Source organism: Delphinus delphis, chromosome 5, assembly GCF_949987515.2.
Source record: "Delphinus delphis chromosome 5, mDelDel1.2, whole genome shotgun sequence".
Lineage (NCBI taxonomy): Eukaryota > Metazoa > Chordata > Mammalia > Artiodactyla > Delphinidae > Delphinus > Delphinus delphis.
In genome coordinates, this window is record NC_082687.1 from 78,469,922 (window position 1) to 78,497,034 (window position 27,113).

The window sequence follows — 27,113 nt, forward strand, 5'->3', positions numbered from 1 at the left end:
CTTCTGTGGTATAAGTATTCTCCAGTTTGTGAGTCACCTACCCAGCAGTTATGGGATTTGATTTTATTGTGATTGTGCTCCTTCTACCGTCTCATTGTGGCTTTTCCTTTGTCTTTGGATGAGGGGTATCTTTTTTGGTGAGTTCCAGTGTCTTCCTGTCAATGACTGTTCAGCAGTTAGTTGTGATTCTGGTGTTCTCGCAAGAGGGAGTGAGATCACGTCCTTCTACCAAGGAGAAATCTTTAAGATGTCATCAACTTCTTGCTTGTTGGCCTATTATATGAACAGTTAATGTATAATATTGCTACATAATGTTTCTGATTGATATTTCCACTAATAGTTAAACATAGATTACTCAGTACTGTTTGATAATGATTATCTTATATTCTCTGTTGAAGTTATTTTTTATAATTTCATGTAAGTTGACTGTATCAGCTATAAGTTATTCACTAATATTGATCACAAATTATGCTAGTCTTGTTGGGAGAAACAAAGGGTTTATTTATGTTATTACTTAGTACTGGACAAGACTAATTTTACTAGTCCTTTTATAATTATTATTTGCATATTCAAATACACAGCTTTCCATAAGCAAACCAGAATGTTGTTTAAATTAAAAAGTAGAGTAATTCACTAATTTGTTGTACAAAAAGGTAGCTATATTTGTGAAATTATATTTAAAGGGTAGTACCTCTGAATTTTTTTTAAATTGTTGTGTAACAAACAAATGTCCCTGCAAAGATTTATTTATACAGTAAATTTTATTACGTGCTTAATGCTGTTCTAGGTCTTAGGGTTTCCTGTATGTAGTCCTAGCACTATCTTGTGTACCATAAGATACAGTCATGCTTATTGTCTTGTACAGAGCTTTCTAAAAGGACGTTTTAAATTTTATAATTAAAAAAAGTTAAGATTTCTTTTGTAATTTGATTTGTCTCTGTTTGCAGAGCGCCCTCTTCACTACACAGAAAATGTGTTGGAACAGGTGCTTCGGTGGAGTTCATTAGCTGAACCTGGATCTGCTTATCTTGTGGTGAAGAGATTCTTAACCATTGACGCCGTTAAACACTATAATGGTAGGTGCTGTTATTTCGCATTGCAACTATGATTGAAAATTTGAGTGGTTAAAGGATAATTATTATGGCACAAGTGTTTTCTGAAAATGTAAAAATGAGTAGCTAAATGAAAAATCTACTGCCATTATTGTTAGAAAGAAGAATATATAGACCAAGTGCCAGGGTCATATTTTCCTGGTGGGTCAGACTGTGGTAATAGTTGGTTAATTTGACCGTATCAAATTAAAGATTTAGCAGGAATGATTCATCTTTTTAAGGTTTGGGGTTTAGTTTATTTATTTGCCATGCTTAAGTGTTTTCCTAATTTTTAGATAGATGGTGAATCATCTTGAATTATATTTACATTTGAAAGTTCTCCGAGCATTCAAGAATCGCAAGCTCTGAGATTGTGTGCTTGTTATAATTCTCACCTATTTTGCAGTAATATTGGAAAACAAATACAAAATAAATACTTCCAATAAGGATATTTGCCATCCAACTGGGAGAAGACATGTATACATGTAAGGTTAAATAAGAAGTTAGCTAGCATGGGGGATCCAAATAAGACAGTCTCTGAACTTGTTTGAGATATCAGAAAACTTTCATTTTGAAATTTAGATTCTTCTGTTATGTTTACATCATCTGACAGATTAGAAAAAGATTTCTTGCCACACTGTCTATAAACCAACCCCGAAAGCAGAGGATTTAAGTTTTATAAGATAAAATTTACCACAACTTTTATAATTCATATTGATAATAACCATTACTATTTATTAATCAGGTATTATAAAATGAGCTCTCTGCATACCAAAACTCATTTATACTTTTTAAAAAATTTCTCCAGGAGTTATATTATCATTTGAATTTTACAACTGAGAAAAGGGAAGCTCAGAGAAATTAAGTAACTTGCCTCCAGATCACACATTTATTAAGTACTAGATTTGAGAACAGATTGGTTTTACTTCTAATTATTAAGAAAAAAGAAAAAAGATGGGGAGGTGGGTACAGTTCTTAAATGCGGTAAAGCTACTTGGTATGATTGCAGACTCTCTAGCTAGTAGCCATAAATCAGCAAGTTCTTAATTGTACCAGGCTAATCTGATATGTTTCTGATTTCATGATAATCTGGCTACTATAACAGACTACAATAGACTAGATGGCTCATAAACAACAGAAGTTTATTTCTCACAGTGTGGAGCCTAGAAGTCTGACATCAGGGTGCCAGCCTGGCCAAGTTCTGGTGAGAGGCCTCTTCCAGGTTGCAGACTGGGGACTTCTTGTATCCTCCCAGGGCAGAGAGCAGAGAGGGGAAGCGCACTCTCTGTGACTCTTAACAAGGGCACTAAGCCCATTCCTGAGGATTCCACCCTCATGATCTCATCTAATCCTAATTACCTCATAAAGGCCCCACCTCCTAAAACCTGATACCATGTAGGTAGGTTTCAACATATGAATTGGGGAAACATAAACATTCAGTCCAGAACTCTGCCCTTCATATCTTACAATTACACAAAAGTATTTTTACAAAATGCAAGCAGTTTAACAGCTTCTGTGTCATTCTGGTCTTACTAGCATCTAAATAAACACAACATGTGTTCTTTTTGCTATAGAAATTTAGCCTTTTAGACAACTTTATCTTGTTTAACTTCTTTCTTACTCCTACATATGATTTTGGCCACATCCTCTGTATACTGCTCAACGATTGCAATAGAAATTCTCTCTCATCATATGACTGCTACAAGCATCCCTGTCATAGAGCAGTGACTGTCAGGTGGGGAAGATTTTTGTCCCCCAGAGGGCATTTGGCAATGTCTGGAGATATTTCTGATGGTCACACTGGGTAGGGTGGTGCTTCTGGTATTTAGTGGTTAGAGACCAGAGATGCTGCTAAACATCCTACAATACACAGGAAGGCTCTTTACAACAAAGCATAATCTGGCTCAACATGTCAATGGTGTCATGTTGAGAATCTCTGATTTAGATAACCTTTGAAATCTGGCCTAACTCTTAAATTCTGTTATTCTTTCATTTTAACATTGAGATAAAGGAAACGTATTGAGTTTATGAACAAACTCCTGCCTGCATTATGAAATACATTATAGGTTCTCATGGCTTCTTTTCTTTTAGAAAATAAGTCATCTTTTCAGGTAAATTTTAATTTATTTTTGGTGAGAATTTTCCTTTTTCTAATATCCCTCAAAAATGTCTCTTAATTCTCCATGTTGCAAAAACTTAGCTCTTGTTTGAATGCTAGTGGACTGGCTATGTGAATAAAACCAGACAAGAATAAGATCTTAAAAGGCTATAATATAAAGGAAGGTTTTGTGCAGGTGGCCTGAGGGATAACCCAAAGCAAGGATACCATTAAGTGCTGTATTAGCGATGTTAGATTGAGTGGGTTTACTCACATCTGAGTAAACTCTTTGTTGTTTAAGGGCAACAAGAAATGGTCGAGTGACAAACTATAAATTGCTCTACCCACAAAATAGGTAGGAAGATTGGGCATTTAATTGGGCATTAAAATGATGCCTCACCTATTGTACACGGCCTCTTTTGGGGGTTATGAGTGTGTCCTGTTTTGAAAGCATCAGGCTTCTGTAAGGTCTAGAAAAAGCAGTGGAAAAGGTCTAAACAAACAGTGGAAAGCAGGCTTACATGACAGTTTCTGAGATTTACTTTCTAGAGTAAGATGTCAGTAAACTCTTATGCTACTCTCATATCTCCTGCATTCCTCTGACAGGGTGGGAGCTATGAAACTTATCACTACCCCTGCACTCTACCCTCCTCAGCTGGCCAAGCCAATACACAACTTGTTATTATGATATCAATAGTTCTTTCTACCAGGAAATTATGTCCCTCTGAATGAAAAAAAAAAAAAGTCAGGTTTTAGAGTAACCCTCAGGAAATACATTAATTAGACCATTTCATATTAGTAGTTATGTACTTTTGGTCAGAAACAGGAGTACCTATGAAGTAAATATTTAACTTTCTTTTTTAGTTTTCTAGACAATAAAATTTTTATAAATGTTTTTATTAGAGCTTGATTTATATTCAGATTGTCAAAGTAAAATCTTTTTCATTATGGTTGGTTCTACATCTGTGTGCATTTAGGATTGTCATTTTAAAGAAGGTTTGGCCTATTGTTTGTTTTTAAATCAACTTCTAAAGTCATGATTTTTTCTTATAGTCATGTCTTACAGTAACCTGGGGATTCTAAGTACTTCTTATGGGGTACCCTGTGTGATAGATTTTAGGTTGGTTAGGTATTCAGTCTACTTTGTCTTTGTCTTGGCAAATGTCTCCTAAATCAATCACAGTGACCACCTACTCCAGAGTTATTGCTCCATTCATTACATGCACTACTACTTAAAATTGGGATCTAAAGGGAAAATAGTGAAAGTAAATCAAATGTGATTTCTCTGTCAATTTGTTAGCAGAAAAACTGGAATCACCTCAGAAACACATGGCTCTTCACAGCAGAGAGGAAACAATGTTAAGGATTTCTTTTCCTTTCTTAAGATTTTCTTATTCTAACCTGGGGGCCAAGTGGAAATTAGCACAGTTTGAAACAAGGCTGGTTGGTTACAACCATACTTTTCTCTCAGTAATGAATAGCTATTGTGTTAATATTTTCTTAAAACATAAAGTAGCACCGACACATCCGTCACACCTGTCTCATCATACCTGACACCTTTTGCCACAAACCTTAGTGTCTGTCTACCTATCACTATCTCTTCCTGTCTCTCCTTTATCTACACACACACACACACACACACACACGACTTGCATTTCATTAATTGCATGATGGTATTTCTGATTTTATGCAACAAATTATAGGCATATACTTTTGTTTGATACCACCTTCTTGCTTAATGAAAAATTTTATCAAATAATAAGTTTAGGGGTTTGGGGTTGTTTAGGGGTTTTAATTTTCTCAATTTGTTCATTTTATCTCAATAGTTTAAAATATAGATATCACAAGAAGGAATAGACTTTAGAGTCAAACAACACTTAATTTCTGCTCATTCATTTAAGGTAATGAGGAAGCATACTTTACTTTTATACAAGTATGTAAGAGTAAATGAATTTTCTGTTGCCTCTACTTAAAAATCAATTCTGTGTTTTGCAAAAGCAGCATTGTATTTCTGAGAAGCATTTTGGGCTATTGTCCTTATTGTAATGAGGAGGTAACTAACTTGAAAAGAAAAATAATAGTCTGAATTTCTTTTCTACCCCATGGATTATGGCTGAGACATTGAGATAGGGAGAATGAAACTTCATTCAAATTGCCATTTAGACTTTGTCAGAGCTAATCATATTAGACCACCTTATATTATCATTATCTCATATTAAGTTTCAACATCTCTATCACAAGTTAGCCATAAATTTATAGCTTCTATAAGGTTCCAGAATAAATAATTTTTTCTTGCAGAAGTCTTATTTTAAGCACTAAAGTTCTTTAATATTACCCCAATAGAATGTGATACAACAGAACCAAGTTTTAATGATCTCAATGGGGAAGAACTACTTTTAAGATAGAAGATGTAACTCAAATGAAAATGCGTGTGGGTTTCTAAATTTAGATTGCCACATATGACAGATGCTTTGGAATTAAATTTACATTAGAATAGAATAGTTCAAAATGCAACTGCTTCCAGCAAATTCAGACCTGGAAAGCTGAGCCATCCCCTATCCACTGACTTAAGAAAATAAAGGAAAATTCCAGCAAAAATAATATGAGTTCATAAATCATAGTCTAGCTGAAATAATTTATATTCCACTCCCATCATATCTTTTTAAATCCAAAGATGTGTAAAAGTTGAAAGTAAGATCCAGTCCACTTCAAGTGGAAGTATTTTCTTGGAAATTGATGATAGAATAGAAAAGTAGTGTTCTACTTTCTACAATTTGCTGCATTGTCAGTAAAATGGTGTGGAATCTCTGGCACTTTTCTAGTCAATCCTCCAGTAGTAAGTATATTTACAATTTTACTGCTTAAGGATAATCTAATTACAAAAGGATGTTATCAGGCTGCTAGTTCTATTAAGCATTACTTCTTCAATACAAGTAACAAAGGAAAATATACTACTCAGTCGTAGAACTAAATTTTATTAAATACATTTTGAGCGAATGTCATGCAGTGAGTGAACTATATCAAATTCTGCTTCCTCCAAATAATAAAGAATATATGTGTTCTATATAATCAATATCAAACAAAGGAAAATATGGATAATTTTTAACTTGGAATTTAATTTAATTTAATTTGGAAGAAATTTCTAGATTTTAGGCTGCAAATATTGCCAAATATCACTTGGTTGTGGCACATTCTCTCATGAAAACTGCTTGTCTCCTTCAGCACTTAGAGTACATGCGCAGGGGTGGAACTTGGTTTTTCAGATAATGTACAGGCCTGAGAAAATAGTCTTTGCCAGCAAAAGAGGAAGGGAGACACATAGAGACCATGGAAAATAGACCCATTTGTTTTATATTCCCTTTTCGTTGCTCAGATCATATATAAGAGATAAATTGTTCATAGTTTCTATGCATTTACTGGGCGCCAGATGCTGAGCTGATGGCTTTGCATACACCATGTCATTTAATCTTCCTAGCAGTCTTAAGGGGTTTTTTACTAGTGCTCTCTAAGCCTTTTATAAATGGAGAAACTTGGACATGGAGACGTTACGTAACTCCCTCAAGGTGACCGGCTGGTAAGTGGAGAAGCAGATTTTAGTTTTTAAAACTCTTGTAAATTCAGTCTATAAATCACCAGGCCTTTGGAAGGGTAATTTTTTCCATACTGTTTACTACAGACTCTGCAGTACAGAAAAAAATGATGTCTGTTCTCCATTAGATAAATAACCAATTACATTCTGCTTGCTATGTGCTAAGCACTCTTCTAAATACTTTACATACCAGATCTACTGGGTGATCACTGTATAAATCCCCATTTAGCAGGTGAGGAAACTGAGATTTAGAGGTTACTACCTGGGATCCAGTGGAGGATGTGGTTGTCATTCAAGCCCAGGTAGTCTAGCTCCAGAGCAAACTCTTAGTCACTGTGCTATGTTAGTTCTCACATAGGTTGGGGAGGAAAATTTAAAGCCCACAATTTTTTAAAAAGCAAACATGAAATTATTATTTTTTCAAGATCAGATGAGATTGGGTGCATTCAGGGTGGTATAGCCATAGACTGAAATTATTATTTTTAAGAGCAAAATTATGAGACAAACATGACTTTTCATGTATTCAATGCCTAACTTTTATCTTAGAGTTTTAAAGACATGAATAACAAGTATGGACTGGAGTAGTTAGAAAAAATCTTCAAGGATGAGTTGGGTCCAGAAGTGGGGGGTAGAATTTGTATAGAACCAAGGAGAATGGAATTTCCCTTAGGTTCACTCAGATGATCAACTTCAGTCATGCCACAGAGACACAGATTGGTTTTCCAAACAGTGTATTATGATCAACTGACTTATAAATAAATATTATATTTTAACTTAATAGCTTATGAAGATGAGTAGGAGGAGTCTATTTATTTAGTCCTTGAAAAGTCAGGGAAAGAAGTTTAGGCTTTTAATGTTACATAAGTAAGACTTCAAATAGTAAAAAAAAAAAATAGAGTTTTGGAAAGGGTATTAACATGATAAAACAGTATTTGCATAGCACAAATCTGGAATTATATGGAGCCATTAGAAAAGCAGGACGTGGAATTATAGAATCCTGGCGTCTAGGTATTAGGTAGAAAAGGCGGGGGTTAAGGAGATGATATTGGAAAAGAAGTGGAATTGAACCCCAGAGAGAAACTTTGAGAGAACAATGGCTGGACTGCTAGATGACTGGGCATGAAGGATAAAGGGGGAATATGTATTCTAGAAATACCATTCCTAGTTTATGTTCCCCCACCCGCTTCTCTCTCTTTGTGTCTCTCCCTATCTCTGTCTGTCTCTGTCTCTCCTTCCCAAGACCCTCCAAGCTCCTCCACAGATCAGTTATTTTATTGGGATTAGGGGCCACTAGTTAGGAATTACTATTTTTGTCTAAGAACTTGAGGTTTTTCAAATGATTTGGAAAACTGTTTTTTTTCTTTGGGTGGGGAGATCAGTTTCATAGTCTCAGTAATATGATGTCCGTTTTGTTTAAATAAATAAATTGACCATTCTGCGTGGTTTCATACATGTACTTTTTAAGGACTTTTCTAATTAATAACAAAATTACAGCACAATATAACTAAGAATACCAATCTGTTGTCTTGCCCAGTGTTAACTCTAAAGAACCTTCACTGAACTCAACTGAGCCTTCCTTCCTTGTCTGAGCAAACACCTGGAGGGGGAAAGGGGTTTATGATTCTCTAATGATAACAATGTCTCTAGATCTTAAACTTTCTCCCCAGGATGAGGTAGAGGGAGTGAAAATACAAGTGTGAAGTACTCCACAGTTGAGGGACCTGGCAGTACTGGAAAAGCTTGGAAAAGTGAATTATTGGAAGCCATTTAATTCATATCCTTCGTTGTGTTACACACTGAGTCATGCACAATGTCCCCAAAGTACATAACTTCATCTTGGCCCTTAAGCGATGGGTGTTTTTTCTACTTATTTTAACATTGTGTGAGCTTTTAGAAATTCTTCTAAGGTCTCAGTATTTATCATGGAACTTAGTGTTTCAAGGTTCTTTTTGCTCTTTCCTTCTCCTTAACATATATTCCTCTCAAAGCCTCCTCCCGAGTCCCTTAATAATGTGTACAACAAGATTTAGCTAAGATAATTACATACGATTTTTACAAATAAATTTTAATAAAAATGCAACCAAAGGTGTCAACAATATTTTTTTTTCCTAAGCCTGTTTTCTATTTGACCTATGAGTGGTTTACTTTAACACTGGACATACGATTATTTCTTATTGATAAAATTAGAAAGCTTTATTAAGTTGAATAAAAATCTTAAAAAAGTATAATCAGAAGGTGTGAATGGAATTGGTTTGGCTTGAGCAATATATAATATCTTTATCTCACAACTTGATTATAATTTAATGCTCTTAAAATACTTTACCTATTTCTAAATCAATAGCATTATAAATGCCTTTCTCCACTTTTCTGTTCTAAATCAGCTGAATCACTAAGCCCACCCAATGTTTTCTAAATTGCTTACCGTATTTCTCCTATCAGGATATATAAGCACTGTTTGTTAGTCCATGTTCACTCTGTCTCTTACACTGCACTGCAAGTCCAGAAATCATCTCTTTTGAGGTTATTGTATTACTGGACTCTTAGTACTTCATGAAGAATGAATTGATGTCATATGAATTTTGCTGAATACTACTTCTATATTTTTTCCTTGATCTTCCTATTGCATTAAAATACATCTTCTTTCAAGTTTTTTAATTGGATAAGTGTTATTTTTAATTTAAATAGAAGTTATTTAGCTATAAAATATTACTTAAAATATTTTTCTATGGAATTAAATATTAAGAGATTATACCAGAAGACAAATGTTAGCAGTGTATTTTTCAGAAATTATTTTAAGGTCACAGACCACCTAAAAAGAACCTATTTTAGTATAACATCGCAATTAAAAGAATGTTATCTGTGACCAGTATGCAGATCATGAAAACTATTGGGGCTTGTCAGTTACTTTTGTTTGCAGTTAGGATCAGTGATGTGATTAATCATGGGGATTTTTGCTTCTAGATTGTCATCCCATGCTCATATTTGAGTTATAAGGCACTATTTCCATTTTTTCTAACTTTCGTCTTCTTATACTAACTATAATTGTGAACGTCTGTGTAGTATTTGCTGTATAAGTAAAGGTGTTCCCCAAACCAAGGGATGCTAGGTTTTAGATTGAGTTTTTCTTTCTAAAATCAAGTTATTTGTAAATTTTAGAAACTCTGCATGAATATTTAAAAATTGTGTCACCTTAATACCAGGAAATTGCTAAAAGCCCTCATCCTGATATAATGTCTCATGCTTCATCTTTTATGGACATGATCTAATATGAGGATAACAATCTGCAGGATAAGTGTTATTACTCCTGTTTTACAGGAAAAGCAGGAGTTGACCCCAGAATGACCATGTCGTGGCTACTTGGCTTCAGGTTTCTTTTCTTTCCACTGTTCCTCAGTTCTCAAGTAGGCAGTTTAATACTGTTGGGATTTCACAAAGAAAGCTGTAGACTAGAGATACAGTGATCAATTTATTTGTGATAAATCTACACAACTTCAACATTTTTTTTTTTTACCAAAAACGTGATTTTTAATAAAACTGTTGAAATGATTTGTAAGTGTGGGACACTGGCAGTATTGCACGAGCATTATTAGCAGTTTTGCCTTCTTTACCCTTACCTGTTTCATAGGAATAGGAATTTCTCTAATGTCTCAAGAATTCCTGGATTCCTGAGACAGGATTCCAGAAGAGATTTCTCTTTTACCTGTGTATTTTGCATTATTTATATGAGTGCTATTCAGAGAAATAAAATGCAAGCTGAGTATGTAATTTTAAATTGCCTAATAGCCACATTTTAAAATATATATATAAACATATATATAAAGAAATAGGTGAAATTAATTTTACTTGTATCTTCTATTTAAACTCACATATCCAAAATATTATTAGTTCAACATGTAATCAGTGTTATAAAATTGTGATATGTTTACATTTTTTTGGTACTAATCTTCAAAATATGGTATATATTTTATACTCATAGCACATCACAGTTGAGACTAGCCATGTTTCAGATGCTCATTAGCCAGTAGCTAATTGGACAGCATGGGCAGGCCTATGTATTATAAATAGATATAAATAGATCTGGTTACTGGATCTATGACTTATCCAATACTCCCCTGACACAAGGTGTTCCCAGAAATTAACTAGAGGCTTCTTAATGGTAGGAAACAAGTTATTACTTTATATCATCAAAACTGAAAATACAAAAATGTTTTATATTCTATTCCAAATAAATGAAAATGTACCCAACTTACAAAAGTAAATGTTGTACTTTACAGAGAGGAAGGCCCTGGAAAGTATCAAAGAGGGAGTCTTGAAAATCAAAGAAGAACCATCTAAAATACTCTCTGGAAATAAGTTTCAAGACCGGTATTTTGTTTTACGAGATGGGTATCTCTTTCTTTACAAGGATATGAAGGTATTTAATATATGTAGTATTTGAATATGTATATACTTTTGTGTGAGTGTTAACATTCTTATTTCGTGCCTCTCAGCCCTCTCTCTTGGAAGTCAAGGCCTCTAGTAAATAAAATGTACAGTAAGCTGATGATTACTTTCAGCCTCTGGGATATGACATTAATGCAACTAGTAACACAGTAAAGAACTCCCTATACGGCCTTTCTGAGCACCTCATATTTTTTCGGGCAGAGATTGACTTAAGTTCTAAAGAAAAGTCTAATATGTGTTACATAAACTAGCATATAAATCAGCATCTCAGTCAATAAAATTAAGAGAATGTGTCATGCCTTAAGGCAAAAGTGGCTTGAGTTTAGCAAATGGAAATTAATAAAATGTAGAATAAAAAGGCAAAACCCAAATGCTAAATCTGATTAAAAATTAAATCAGATTAATATATTTCCTATACTCTTGAATGAATTAACTCGTAATATTGTATTTATTAATTGAATCTTACTGATGTATCCCAATATGTTTGAATTCCCTAACAGCTTTTATTAATGAATTGAGGAATGGAGAGAGGACTTAGAGATGAAAAAGAGGGAGTATGTATAAGAATATTGAGCTTAGCATCAGAAAACCTCAAAACCGCCAAGTTGGTTGTGTGAATAAGAATCTTAAACTGTCATCCATCATTTCTAGATCTGTAATATGATGATGATAGTATGAGTCCTGCATGCCAGATTGTTGTAATGCTTAAATAAGAATATATATAAAAGTTCCTTTTCAAACTGTGAAACATGTATATATATATATATATATATATATGTATATTAGCATGCTCATCAAAACAGCCCACTAAGAATATGAATAGGGAAGTTCCAGCCTGAGAAAAATCTATTCATAGTACATATATCTGAAAAGGGACTCATTTGCACAATATAAAGAACTCCTCCAAATCAACAATAAAAAGACAACCCAATAAAAATTGGGGCAAAGTATTGGACAGACATTAGGAAGGAAGGAAGACATAGGAATGGCCGATAAGTGGTTGAACCAAAAGTGCTCAGCATCATTAGTTATCAGGGAAAATGCAAATTAAAACCACAAGCTATACCATTAGTACAACTAAAATCATAAGAGTGACAACATCTAATGTTGACAAGGACGTTGATTAACTAAAACCCTCATCAGTAACTGGTGGAAGGGTAAAATCACACAATTACTATTAGAACTTTTTTGGCAGTTTTTAAAATTAAGTTATTCATACATCTACCCCATGATTCAGCAACTCTATTCCCAGGTATTATATCCACTAAAGCACTTGTTCAAGAATATTCATAAGCAGCTTTATTTATAAAAGCTAAAACCTGTAAACATTCTAAATGCCCATCAATAAGAGAATGATATATTCAGACAATGGAATAATATTCAGCAAGAAAAATGAATGAATGCAACCACATGGGTGAATGTTCAAATCCTTGCTGAGCAAAAAAAGTTTGACCCAAAATAGTACCATATGAGTCTGTCTATAAAAGGTCTAAGAAGAGGCAAAATCATTTATGGTGATGGGAGTCAGAAAGTGTTTGCCTGTGGTGTGGAGAAGGTTTTCTACTGAAGCAAGGACATAGGGTCGGTAGGGTACTTTCTAGGATAACAGAAATAAATGTTCTCTATCCAGTTTTGGGTGGTGGTTACATGGGTATATACAGTAACATTTCTACTTCCTTGAGATTCAAGCAATATCCAAGCAATTCTTTTAAATGTGGAATGACGGCAGGACCTAAAGCTACTTTTTTCCATTGAATTCTAATATTCGCTTGAGTAAGCATTGCTTGCATATTTCAAGCGTGTGACGCTTCACTATGTTGTGTTTTGGAGATCTATAAAGAAGGACCAGACTAGTAACATCTATTATTTAATACTGTATTGTTATGAAGGAAGAATTATTAAACAGGTTTCCAAAGTTCTATAGCCCCATTTAGTTGTGGCTTCTACTGAGCTCTCCACACACTGACCACTGTCCTGTATGTTCCTCCAGCAGGGAAGCCTCCAGGTGGGCATAAATAAATTTTAGTAGCATTCTACTTAGTGTATCCATTTCACGTTCATGTTCTTCAAGAACAGTGGAATGTCCAGGCAGGGAGCTAACAAAACAGCACTGAATTCCGCAGCCCTTAATCCCTCTCTTCAGAGGCCTGTATTATATACTGGAAGTCACACTTTGTTACTCCATCTGATAAACCTAGCAGGGAATCTGTGTGGGTATCAAACGATTGTTACCGTTTATTATCATTTGATATCATTCTTCACTTTGTTCAGTGCAGGAAGAGTGGAGTTTGCAGAAATAAGGCATTTAAGAATTTGGGATTAGGTGAGCCAAACACATCAGATTTTAAGGTTCATGAACTGTAGGTTTATGTTCATGAAAGGAAATGCTAAACTTCACAGCTGCTTATTCTAGCCATCTAGAACTCAATCTGATTGAATTTTGTTTGGTTTTCTTCAATGCGTCACCCATCTTGATCTTCATTAGACTCATTTCCTTCATCCTTGTCCTTCCATTTACATGTTGGTTAATTGTCACTTGTGTAGTTGGATATCTGCTTAGGGTATTTTAAAATCACCATGGACTTTTTAGTCCCATTAAGGAACCTACGCTTCCATTGTGTAGCAACAGAAGGTTGCTAGAAACAACTAGTAGCAATAGAAGTGCAGTCATAATGGCCCCAACTAACATTCAACCCGTTAATCCATAAAAAGCAGAGTTCTATATATTTCGCTTTGATTATCGCACTTTATCTTTACAATAATCCTATGAAACTAGTGCTATAGTTATTCCCCCTTGACAGATGAAGAAATGTAGTATACCAAGATATTACATAACTTGCCCAAGATCACTTAGCCTATAAGCGATAGAGTCAGAATTCATTCCCAGATGTCTATTTCCAAAGGCTTTATGCAGACGCTTTATTGTTTCTTACTATAGAAACAATAATTTGTATTATTTTGGCTTGGTGTTATTGCTGATGGAATTTTATTTAAAGAGGATAAGTGTTTTTCATTTTAATAGTACCAAATATTTTCAAATATGACACTTTACACAATTCAGGTTTTTTATAATGTTTTTCCCCAAGCTGATGTAAATTTTAAAACCTGCCACAAGGAAGCCTGTTCATGGAGAAATTATTTTTTTTAAGGTGAAATGATTTTGTAATTGAGCTAAAGAATTTCATCCCTTAACAGAATGTTTTTAAGAATTTGTATCTTTTTGAAAGTATCATCCTGCTTAATCTAAAATAATTCATACAAACTGGTAGACAGTAATAGTATCGAGAGCTTGCCTGAAAGACAGTGTTCTTTTTTTTGACATTTGAATTTTTTCCCCATGTTTATTGAAGTATAATTGACAAAAATTGTATTTATTTGTTATACAACGTGATGCTTTTGATATACCTATACATTGTGCCATGATTACCACAATCTAAGCTAACTAACATATTCATTACCTCACATAGTTTTGTGTGTGTATGCACTTGTGGTGAGAACATTTAAGATCTACCCTCTTAGCAAGTTTCAAGTATACAATACAGTACTGTTAACTGTAGTCACCATGCTGTAGTTTAGATTTCCAGGACCTATTCATCTTACATAACTGAAACTTAGTACCCTTTGATCAACACCTTCCCATTTCCCTCACTCCCATCCCCTGGAAACCACCATTCTACTCTGCTTCTATGTGAGTTTGACTTTTTTAGATTCTGCATATAAGTGAGATCATATAGTGTTTGTCAGAAAGATAGTGTTCTTTAAAGACAATGAAGACATTTTATTTTTGTCACAGTGACCTCAGGTTACGGAATTATAGTCTAAGTGTTTGAAAGTTGTATTTATGCATCTGTCAGAATCAATTAATGCAACTGATATTTTAATTTGCACATTAAGGCAAGCAGATGAGAGACTTGTGGTTTTCCTTTAAACTCAAACTACTGTTATTTTCAACACATGGTGTTATTTTGCTGGTTATTTCTTCATGCTGCTGGTCTTTCCCTTTTAATATTGATGGTCAAGTCACTGGCAGTGTTTGCTTTTCAAATGATTTTACAGTAAATAATCAATAGTAAAAAAACTCCTAGCTTATTTGAATAAAGATTTGGCTCTGGTTTGACAGTTGCTCTTAATATATGTGTGCTTGTACATATTTAGAAAATGATTTACTGAGAAGGGAGTAGAAATTACAAATTGAAAAGTGTATTTAAAGAGACTATGTGTTAATTAGAGATAATTTATGAATGCTCATTAACAACAAATTAGGGTAATACACAGAGGAAGATATATTTTGTTTTGAGAGTTTTCCCTGCACAGAAAATGTTAATTAAAATGTTTTCAGACTTGATTTACATAAAAGGTGAGAAGTTTCAACGAATATTATCATTACACTATTAATGGTGTGAAAACAGCAAATGGGGAGGGAGTGGTCGTTAAAAGTTGCATGCACTAATAAGCAAACTCTTCTTAGTAACAAGAATAATTTTTTAAGCACACTAATTTAATTGACTCAGTTAAAAATTTTACTTTGAAATATACTGCCTGTAGCAACATACTATACACTTCATAATACCTCAACTTTTTGAAGAAATACTCCAGAAGGTACACATACCTAAAGAGTTGTAATAAACCAACAGTAAAGTTATAATGCCAAAAGAGATTTCTTTTAATAGAACTTTGCATTAGGATCCTTACAGTTCCTATTTATGCTTATTCAGTTTAAAGACTGAAACTGAAAAGGGTTTCTTTCCACCTTGGCTGAACTCATCTTAAATTATGGCATCTGTGTTCTCTTTGGACAGGATAAAATACAAAGTCATGAGCTGGCATGTCCAGAGTGGCTTGGGAATCAGTTGTATTACTTCAGGCTCTCTATCTATTGCCAACAGTGTTTCAAAATATAGGCAGTCCTGGGCTTATCAATGCCGTGTATAAATAAGACTACTTAGATCAGGCACAGTGCTTCTCATTCTTAAATGTGCAGGTCCCCTCTACCTGTACTACTGGAATTGCAGCCTCTCACCTGACCCTGCTGCTGCCTCCATTGGGACTAGCAGTCTAAGCTTTGAGGAGAGACATTAACCACAGATGTAATCCGATTGAACCTCTGACAAAGGTATCCAGGAGTCTGCTACTATATACACTCCTACGTTCTCCTCTCCTTGACTCTTTCCTATATGGAAAACTTACTGAATTACAAAGCTACCTCACTGTTCCATATCAGACTTCAAGTGTTATTCCTTAACATTCAGTAAAGTAGCAAGCTAAAAAATCAATACCCCCAAACCAAACACATAAACTACCAGAAAATGACCTTAAGAAGAAGAGGCTTACATGAAGAAGACTACAGAACTGCACTGATAGAAATGAAAGAAAATTAATGTAAAGTCTACTAATATTGATCTATGGACTTCCCTGGTGGTGCAGTGGTTAAGAATCCGCCTGCCAATGCAGGGGACACGGGTTCGAGCCCTGGTCCAGGAAGATCCCACATGCCGCAGAGCAACTAAGCCTGTGCGCCACAACTACTGAGCCTGCGCGCTAGAGCCCTCGAGCCACAACTACTGAGCCAGTGTGCCACAACTACTGAAGCCTGCCTGCCTAGAGCCTGTGCTCTGCAACAAGAGAAGCCAAGGCAGTGAGAAGCCTGTGCACAGCAACGAGGAGTAGCCGCCACTCACCGCAACTAGAGAAAGCCCACGCCCAGCAACGAAAACCCAAAGCAGCCAAAAAATAAATTTATATATAAAAACACAAAAAGACAAAGTCTACTAATATTGATCTATAGGTTTAATGTAATTCTTTTCAAAATCGCAAAGGGAATTATTTTTAGAACTTGGAAAAAATGATTTGATAACTCACCTCAAAGGGTAAACAGAGAAGAGTATTTACAAACATTTTGGGGGACATAAAAAGTAAAATAATTGTCAAGTATTTCCCATCCAACTATTTATTCATACAGTAAAACTAAAATAGGTTAGATAATATCCTGGCATAAAAATGAACAGAGATAGCATTGGTAACATAAAGTGAGGTAAAAGATGTAACTGTTTATCATAATTTATTTTTGATAATTATGCCATCATAAATGCATGTCCAAAGAAAGATTTGTTTAATAAGGACTGGGATAATTGTTAACCAAAGTTTTTCAACTTAAATTCTCATCTATACTGTGGACTAACATTCAGTCCATAACAATATTTATGACCTTTACTTATTCACACTGTATGAAATGTCATGCATTTTTGTAGAGAAATATGAATATATTTGAATATAGGGTGCTGCCCCAGACAACACTGGTGGTATCATGGAGTTACAAAATATATTGCACATGTATTTTTTAAGTATGAAAAATTGAAAAATTATCAATTCTCATATACATCTGGTCCCAAGTGTTTTGAATAAGGAATTATTGTATGTGTGTGTTTGTATATATACACACATATGTAATCATATGTATGTATCCAGATTTATTTAAATTTATAACATTTTAATCAAAACAATCTTCATTTACTAAAAATTTGGTATTACATTCATGAAACATTGGAGAAACTAATAATTCTAAACTCGATTCTTAATACTTAAGGAAAATAGAAGGATACTGATAAAATCTGTTTAATTACAAATTTACCTTGTTTTCCTTTACAGAGTAGTAAACCTGACAAAATGTTTTCTCTCAGTTCAATGAAGTTTTATCTTGGAGTAAAAAAGAAGATGAAGCCTCCAACAAGGTAAAGCTTGGAAGGGAAGAGCTGTTGAAAAAGTTACAGGAAAGTATATCTGTTCAAGGACTTAGGGATCAGTGGCATTAGTCTAACTTGTTATAAGTTAAGCTTTAGAAAGATTCCTTAAGTTGCCACAGACATGTGGCAGGGGACCTATGGCAGATCAAGGGAACCTGTGTGGGTGGATGAGGAGGGATGATGATGTTCCCGCTCAAGTCAAGCTACTGGGTGATGGCATCTCCTCTGTGTAGAACAAGAAATCCCCAGAAGGCCCTGTCTACTGAGAAGCACATGGGTTTCTCCACATCCCATTCCTTGCTCAGTCACAGCCTAGCGATGTAAGGAATGTTCCAAACAAGTCTACCCAAAGGAAGACAAATGCTGCCCTCCAGCCTCCATGGCTTTTACATCATCTTGGTCCTGGCTTTATGATTTGCCCCCTTCGTTTTGCTGAGTTTGGTAATAAACCCACAGCACACAGATGGTTGAGAGGAAGTGGACCCTTCTTAAATATTATGTTTCTCATTAGCCCTTGAATCAACCCAACATTCGAGTTATACCACACTTTCTCATCACGGATTACTTTGATTAGCTAATTAATGTTTGCACTAATACTTTTAATATCATGAAATGCCATTTTAATGAACTGCATATGATTCAGATTCTGTCACTGAAAATGTCCTCACTTTTGCCTCTGTGCTTAATTTCTAAGCCCAGCACATATATCTGTGTTGTGACTGGCACATTCTTTAAAATTTCTCACAGTATCAATAAGTAAATATATATATATTATCTTATTTTGGCCATTTTCCTAGACATCTGGCCTTACTCAGCCCCGAATATCCTGTGAGAGATTTCCCCCACTGCCGCGTAACATCATGAGACCCTTTCCCCCTGTGTCCTTCAGTGTATTTAAATTTGTAGCCAAATACCTCAACATTTATCATTTACCTCTAGATAAATGATACCCAATGAATCATCACTTGTGGGTATCAATTCTGTTATGCATTCCCACCATTAAATATTACCTCCTTAACATCTAATCCTGTGTATTATCTTGTAAAATGAATCATTTTTAATATGTATGCATGTGTTTTTTTCCCATGTGATGCAGTTGGGGATTGACGGCATATTCTGAAAAACATCTCTGGTAAGTTAACAGCCAGCAAGTTTTGGATTTGATATATTGATGATACAGGATTAGTATTTGGCAGATAGATCTAGAGACAGGAAATGTTTCTTCTAAGTGAAGTTAAAATCTTTTCTAAATACTTTGAGCCTAAGAAGAGGAAAGTAGATTTGCTTCAGGGTTTAGGTCTATTTCAGTCTCATGTATCCTATTTGCCACTGCCTGTAAAGAGAAGCTACACATGATTTCTTCCTACTCATTATGTAAATGAGGAATCTCTGGTTTTATGGGATAAGCAGGCAAAACTCAGTTTTAAATAAAGGATAATAAGTCACCAAAACTCAGAGTAAAAAATAAAAAATCTTAGTTTCAAACCTGTTCTTTCCATAGAGGTATTTTTTTTTCTAATCCATTTTGAGTTTATTTTTGTGTATGGTGTTAGGGACTGTTCTAACTTCATTCTTTTACATGTAGCTGTCCAGTTTTCCCAGCACCACTTTTGAAGAGACTGTCTTTTCTCCATTGTATATCCTTGCTTCCTTTGTCATAGATTAGTTGACCATAGGTGCGTGGGTTTACCTCTGGGCTTTCTATCTTGTTGCATTGATCTATGTTTCTGTTTTTGTGCCAGTACCATATTGTCTTGATTACTGTAGCTTTGTAGTATTGTCTGAAGTCAGGGAGTCTGATTCCTCCAGCTCTGCTTTTTTCCCTCAAGACTGCTTTGACTATTCTGGGTCTTTTGTGTCTCCATACAAATTTTAAGATTTTTTGTTCTAATTCCATAAAAAATGCCAGTGGTAATTTGATAGGGATTGCATTGAATCTGTAGATTGTGTTGGGTAGTATAGTCATTTTCACAGTATTCATTCTTCCAATACAAGAACATGGTATATCTCTCCATCTGTTGGTATCATCTTTAATTCTTTCATCAGTGTCATAATTTTGTGTATACAGGTCTTTTGTCTCTCTAGCTAGGTTTATTCCTAGGTATTTTATTCTTTTTGCTGCAATGGTAAATAGGAGTGTTTCCTTAATTTCTCTTTCAGATTTTTCATCATTAGTGTATAGAAATGCAAGAGATTTCTTAATTTTTTAATTTTGTATCCTGCTACTTTACCAAATTCATTGATTAGCTCTAGTAGTTTTCTGGTGGCATCTTTAGGATTCTCTATGTATAGTATCATGTCATCTGCAAACAGTGACAGCTTTACTTCTTCTTCTCCAATTTGTATTCCTTTCATTTCTTTTTCTTCTCTGAGTGCTGAGGCTAGGACTTCCAAAACTATTTTGAATAAGAGCGGTGAGAGTGGACATTCTTGTCTTGTTCCTGATCTTAGAGGAAATGCTTTCATTTTTTCACCATTGAGAATGATGTTTGCTGTGGGTTTGTCATATATAGCCTTTATTATGTTGAGGTAGGTTCCCTCTATGCCCCCTTTCTGGAGAGTTTTTATCATAAATGGGTGGTGAACTTTGTCAAAGCTTTTTCTGCATCTATTGAGATGGTCATATGGTTTTTATTCTTCAGTTTGTTAATATGGTGTATCATGTTGATTGATTTGCATATATTGAAGAATCTTTGCATCCCTGGGAGAAATCCTACTTGATCATGGTATATGATCCTTTTAATGTGTTGTTGGATTCTGTTTGTTAGTATTTTGTTGAGGATTTTTGCACCTATATTCATCAGTGATATTGGCCTATAATTTTCTCTTTTTGTAGTATCTTTGTCTGGTTTTGGTATCAGGGTGATGCTGGCCTCATAGAATGAGTTTGGGAGTGTTCCTTCCTCTGCAACTTTTTGGAAGAGTTTGAGAAGGATGGGTGTTAGCTCTTCTCTAAATGTTTGATAGAATTCACCTGTGAAGCCATCTGGTCCTGGACTTTTATTTATTGGAAGATTTTTAATCACAGTTTCAATTTCATTACTTGTGATTGGTCTGTTCATATTTTCTATTTCTTCCTGGTTCAGTCTTGGAAGGTTATACCTTTCTAAGAATTTGTCCATTTCTTCCAGGTTGTCCATTTTATTGGCATAGAGTTGCTTGTAGTAGTCTCTTGTGATGCTTTGTATTTCTGCAGTGTCTGTTGTAACTTCTCCTTTTTCATTTCTAATTTTATTGATTTGAGTCCTCTCCCTCTTTTTCTTGATGAGTCTGGCTAATGGCTTATCAATTTTGTTTATCTTCTCCAAGAACCAGCTTTTAGTTGTATTGATCCTTGCTATTCTTTTCTTTGTTTCTATTTCAGTTATTTCTGCTCTGATATTTATGATTTCTTTCCTTCTATTAACTGTGGATTTTGTTTCTTCTTTTTTCTCTAGTTCCTTTAGGTGTAAGGTTAGATTATTTATTTGAGATTTTTCTTGTTTCTTGAGGTAGGCTTGTATAGCTATAAACTTCCCTCTTAGAACTGCTTTTACTGCATCCCATATGTTTTGGGTTGTCGTGTTTTCATTATCATTTGTCTCTAGCTATTTTTTGATTTCCTTTTTGATTTCTTCAGCGATCTCTTGGTTATTTAGTAACCTAGTGTTTCGCCTCCATGTGTTTGTGTTTTTTATGTTTTTTCCCCTGTAATTCATTTCTAATCTCATAGCATTGTGGTCAGAAAAGATGCTTGATATGATTTCAATTTCCGTAAATTTACTGAGGCTTGATTTGTGACCCAAGATGTGATCTATCCTGGAGAATGTTCCCTGCGCACTTGAGATGAAAGTGTAATCTGCTGCTTTTGGGTGGAATGTCCTATAAATGTCAATTAAAGATATCTGGTCTCTTGTGTCATTTAAAGCTTCTCTTTCCTTATTTATTTTCATTTTGGATGGTCTGTTCATTGGTGTAAAGTGAGGTGTTAAAGTCCCCCAAAATTATTCTGTTACTGTCGATTTCCTCTTGTACAGCCATTAGCAGTTGCCTTATGTATTGAGGTGCTCCTATGTTGGGTGCATACATATTTATAATTGTTATATCTTCTTCTTGGATTGATCATTATGTATTGTCCTTCCTTGTCATTTGTAACATTCTTTATTTTAATATCTATTTTATCTGATATGAGTATTGCTACTTCAGCTTTCTTTTTATTTCCATTTGCATGGAATATCTTTTTCCATCCCCTCACTTTCAGTCTGTATGTGTCCCTAGGTCTGAAGTGGGACTCTTGTAGACAGCATATAGATGGGTCTTGTTTTTGTATCCATTCAGCAAGCCTGTGTCTTTTCGTGGGAGCATTTAATCCATTCACGTTTAAGGTAATTATCGATATGTATGTTCCTATGACTGTTTTCTTAATTGTTTAGGGTGTGTTTTTGTAGGTCCTTTTCTTCTCTTGTGGTTCCCACTTAGGGAAGTTCCTGTGCCATTTGTTGTAGAGCTTTTGGTTTCTCCATCGAATCTGAGTGAGATCCTTGCCAGGTAGAGTAAACTTGGTTGTAGGTTCTTCCCTTTCATCACTTTAAGTATACCATGCCACTCCCTTGTGGCTTTGTAGAGTTTCTGCTGAGAAATCAGCTGTTAACCTTATGGAAGTTCCCTTGTATGTTATTTTTCGTTTTTCCCTTGCTGCTTTCAATAATTTTTCTTTATCTTTAATTTTTGCCAATTTGATTACTATGTGTCTCAGCATGTTTCTCCTTGGGTTTATCCTGCATGGGACTCGCTGTGCTTCCTGGACTTCGGTGGCTATTCCCTTTCCCATGTTAGGGAAGGTTTTCACTGTAATCTCTTCAAATATTTTCTCGGGATCTTTCTCTCTCTCTTCTCCTTCTGGGACCCCTATAATGCAAATGTTGTCCCAGAGGTCTCTTAGGCTGTCTTCATTTCTTTTCATTCTTTTTTCTTTATTCTATTCTGCAGCAGTGAATTCCACCATTCTGTCTTCCACGTCACTTATCCATTCTTCTGCCTCAGTTATTCTGCTATTGATTCCTTCTAGTGTAGTTTTCTTCTATGTCTTTGTTAAACATTACTTGCATGTTCTCAATCTTTGCCTCCATTTTTTTTCTGAGGTCCTGGGTCATCTTCACTATCATTATTCTGAATTCTTTTTCTGGAAGGTTGCCTATCTCCACTTCATTTAGTCGTTTTTCTGGGGTTTTATCTTGTTTCTTCATCTGGTACATAGCGCTCTGCCTTTTCATCTTGTCTATCTTTCTGCGGATGTGGTTTTTGTTCCCCAGGCTACAGGACTGTAGTTCTTCTTGCTTCTGCTGTCTGCCCTCTGGTGGATGAGGCTATCTAAGAGGCTTGTGCAGGTTTCCTGATGGGAGGGAATCGTGGTGGGTAGAGCTGGGTGTTGCTCTGGTGGTCAGAGCTCAGTAAAACTTTAATCCACTTGACTGCTGATGGGTGAGGCTGGGTTCCCTCCCTATTGGTTGTTTGGCCTGAGGCAATGCAACACTGGAGCCTATCTGGGCTCTATGGTGTGGCTAATGGCCGACTCTGGGAGGGCTCATGCCAAGGACTGCTTCCCAGAACTTCTGCTGCCTGTGTCCTTGTCCCCATGGTGAGCCACAGCCACCCCCCGCCTCTGTAGGAGACCCTCCAACACTAGCTGGTAGGTCTGGTTCAGTCTCCCCTGGGGTTACTGCTCCTTCCCCTGGGTCCCAATGCACACAGTGCTTTGTGTGTGCCCTCCAAAAGTGCAGTCTCTGTTTCCCCCAATCCTGTCGAATTCCTGCAATCAAATCCCACTAGCCTTCAAAGTCTGATTCTCTAGGAATTCCTCCTCCCATTGCCAGACCCCAAAGTTAGGAAGGCTGACGAGGGCCTCAGAACCTTAACTCCAGTGGGTGGACTTCTGTGGTATAAGTGTTCTCCAGTCTCTGAGTCACCCACCTAGCAGTTATGGGATTTGATTTTGCAGTGACTGTGCCCCTCATACCATCTCATTGTGGCTTCTCCTTTATCTTTGGATATGGGGTATCTTTTTTGGTGAGTTCCAGTGTCTTCTTGTCTATGATTGTCCAGCAGCTAGTTGTGATTCTGGTGTTCTCACAAGAGGGCGTGAGAGGACTTCCTTCTACTCTACTATCTTGGTTCAGGCTCCCTCCCTTTTTTTCTTGATGAGTCTGGCTAATGATTTATCAATTTTGTTTATTGTCTCAAAGAACCAGCTTTTAGTTTTATTGATCTTTGCTATCGTTTTCATAATTTCTTTTTCATTTATTTCTGATCTGATCTTTTTGATTTCTTTCCTTCTGCTAACGTTGGCGTTTTTTGTTCTTCTTTCTCTAATTGCTTTATGTGTAAGGTTAGGTTGTTAATCTGAGATGTTTCTTGTTTCTTAAGGTAGAATTGTATTGCTATAAACTTCCCTCTTAGAACAGCTTTTGCTGCATCCCATAGTTTTTGGGCCAACCTGTTTTCATTGTCATTTGTTTCTAGGTATTTTTTGATTTCCCCTTTGATTTCTTCAGTGATCTCTTGGTTATTAAGTAGTGTGTTGTTTAGCCTCCATGTGTTTGTATTTTTTACAGATTTTTTCCTGTAATTGATATCTAGTCTCATAGCGTTGTGGTCGGAAAAGATACTTGTTATGATTTCAGTATTCTTAAATTTACCATGGCTTGATTTGTGACCCAAGATATGATCTATCCTGGAGAATGTTCCATGAGCACTTGAGAAGAATGTATTCTGTTGTTTTTGGATGGATTGTCCTATAAATATCAATTAAGTCCATCTTGTTTAATGTATCACTTAAAGCTTGTGTTCCCTTATTTATTTTCATTTTGGATGATCTGTCCATTGGTAAAAGTGGGGTGTTAAAGTCCCCTACTATGATTGTGTTAATGTTGATTTCCCCTTTTATGGCTGTTAGTATTGGCCTTATGTATTGGGGTGCTCCTGTATTGGGTTCATAAATATTTTCAATTGTTATATCTTCTTCTTGGATTTATCCCTTAATCATTATGTAGTGTCCTTCTTTGTCTCTTGTAATACTCTTTGTTTTCAAGGCTATTTTGTAGATATGAGAATTGCTACTCCAACTTTCTTCTGATTTACATTTGCATGAAATATCTTTTTCCATCCCCTCACTTTCAGTATGTATGTGTTCCTAAGTCTGAAGTGAGTCTCTTGTAGATAGCATATATATGGGTCTTGTTTTTGTATCCATTCAGCCAGTCTGTGTCTTTTGGTTGGAGCATTTAATCCATCTACATTAAGGTAATTATCGACATGTATGTTCCTATTCCCATTTTCTTAATTGTTTTGGGTTTGTTATTGTAGGTCTTTTCCTTCTCTTTTGTTTCCTGCCTAGAGAAGTTCCTTTAGCATTTGTTGTAAAGCTGGTTTGGTGGTCCTGAGTTCTCTTAGCTTTTGCTTGTCTGTAAAGGTTTTAATTTCTCCATCAAATCTGAATGAGGGCTTCCCTGGTTGCGCAGTGGTTGGGAGTCCGCCTGCCGATGCAGGGGACACGGGTTCATGCCCTGGTCCGGGAAGATCCCACATGCCGTGGAGCGGCTGCGCCCATGAGCCATGGCCGCTGAGCCTGCATGTCCGGGGCCTGTGCTCTGCAACAGGAGAGGCCACAACAGTGAGAGGCCCGCGTACCACAACAACAACAACGAAATCTGAATGAGATACTTGCTGGGTAGAGTAATCTTGGTTGTAGGTTTTTTTCCTTCATCACTTTAAATATGTCCTTCTACTCCCTCTGGCTTGCAGAGTTTCTGCTGAAAGATCAGCTGTTAACCTTATGGGGATTCCCTTGTGTGTTATTTGTTGTTATTCCCTTGCTGCCTTCAATACTTTTTCTTTGTATTTAATTTTTTGATAGTTTGATTAATATGTGTCTTAGCATATTTCTCCTTGGACTTATCCTATATGGGTCTCTCTGTGCTTCCTGGACTTGATTACCTATTTCCTTTCCCATATTAGGGAAGTTTTCAACTATAATCTCTTCAAATATTTTCTCAGTCCCTTTCATTTTCTCTTCTTCTGGGATCCCTATAATTCAAATGTTGGTGTGTTTAATATTGTCCCAGAGGTCTCTGAGAATGTCTTCAATCTTTTCATTATTTTTTCTTTATTCTGCTCTGTAGTAATTTCCACTATTTTATGTTCCAGGTCACTTATCTGTTTTTCTACCTTAGTTATTCTGCTAATGATGCCTTCTAGAGAATTTTTAATTTCATGTATTGTGTTCTTCATCACTGTTTGTTTGCTCTTTCATTCTTCTAGGTCCTTGTTAAACATTTCTTGTATTTTCTCCATTCTATTTCCAAGATTTTGGATCATCTTTACTATCATTATTCTGAATTCTTTTTCAGGTAGACTGCCTATTTCCTCTTCATTTGTTAGGTCTGGTGGGTTTTTACCTTGCTCCTTCATCTGCTGTGTGTTTCTCTGTCTTCTCATTTTGCTTAACTTACTGTGTTTGGGGTCTCCTTTTCGCAGGCTGCAGGTTCGTAGTTCCTGTTGTTTTTGGTGTCTTTCCCCAGTGGCTAAGGTTGGTTCAGTGGGTTGTGTAGGCTTCCAGGTGCAGGGGACTAGTGCCTATGTTCTGGTGGATGAGGCTGGATCTTGTCTTTCTGGTGGGCAGGTCCACATCTGGTGGTGTGTTTTGGGGTTTCTGTGGCCTTATTATGATTTTAGGCATCCTCTCTGCTAATGGGTAGGGTTGTGTTCCTGTCTTGTAAGTTGTTTGGCATAGGCTGTCCAGCACTGTAACTTGCTGGTCGTTGAGTGGAGCTGGGTCTTGGCGTTGAGATGGAGATCTCTGGGAGATTTTCGCCCTTTGATATTATGTGGAGCTAGGAGGTCTCTTGTGGACCAGTGTCCTGAACTTGGCTCTCCCACCTCAGAGGCACAGCCCTTATGTCTGGCTGGAGCACCAAGAGCCTGTCATCCGCACGGCTCAGAATAAAAGGGAGAAAAAAAAGAAACAAAGAAGATAAAATAAAATAAATTAAAATAAAATAAATTATTAAATAATAATTTAAAAAAAATTTTAAGTAATAAAAAGAAAGAAAGAAGAGAGCAACAAACCAAAAACGATATCCACCAATGATAACAAGTGCTGAAAACTAAAAAACAAA

At 35.8% G+C, this 27,113-nt stretch overlaps 1 protein-coding gene across 4 annotated transcripts in view; it reads left to right on the forward strand.

The window, feature by feature from the left end:
- ARAP2 (ArfGAP with RhoGAP domain, ankyrin repeat and PH domain 2) overlaps nucleotides 1–27,113 on the forward strand; it is a 200,215-nt gene that overhangs the window by 151,248 nt on the left and 21,854 nt on the right. For all 4 annotated transcript variants that reach the window (XM_060012718.2, XM_060012721.2, XM_060012720.2 and 1 more), the window contains 4 exons: nucleotides 948–1,076; nucleotides 11,053–11,192; nucleotides 17,867–17,949; nucleotides 19,058–19,093. In XM_060012718.2, coding sequence (XP_059868701.1) covers nucleotides 948–1,076; nucleotides 11,053–11,192; nucleotides 17,867–17,949; nucleotides 19,058–19,093 — 388 coding nt within the window. The remainder of the gene's footprint in view (nucleotides 1–947; nucleotides 1,077–11,052; nucleotides 11,193–17,866; nucleotides 17,950–19,057; nucleotides 19,094–27,113) is intronic.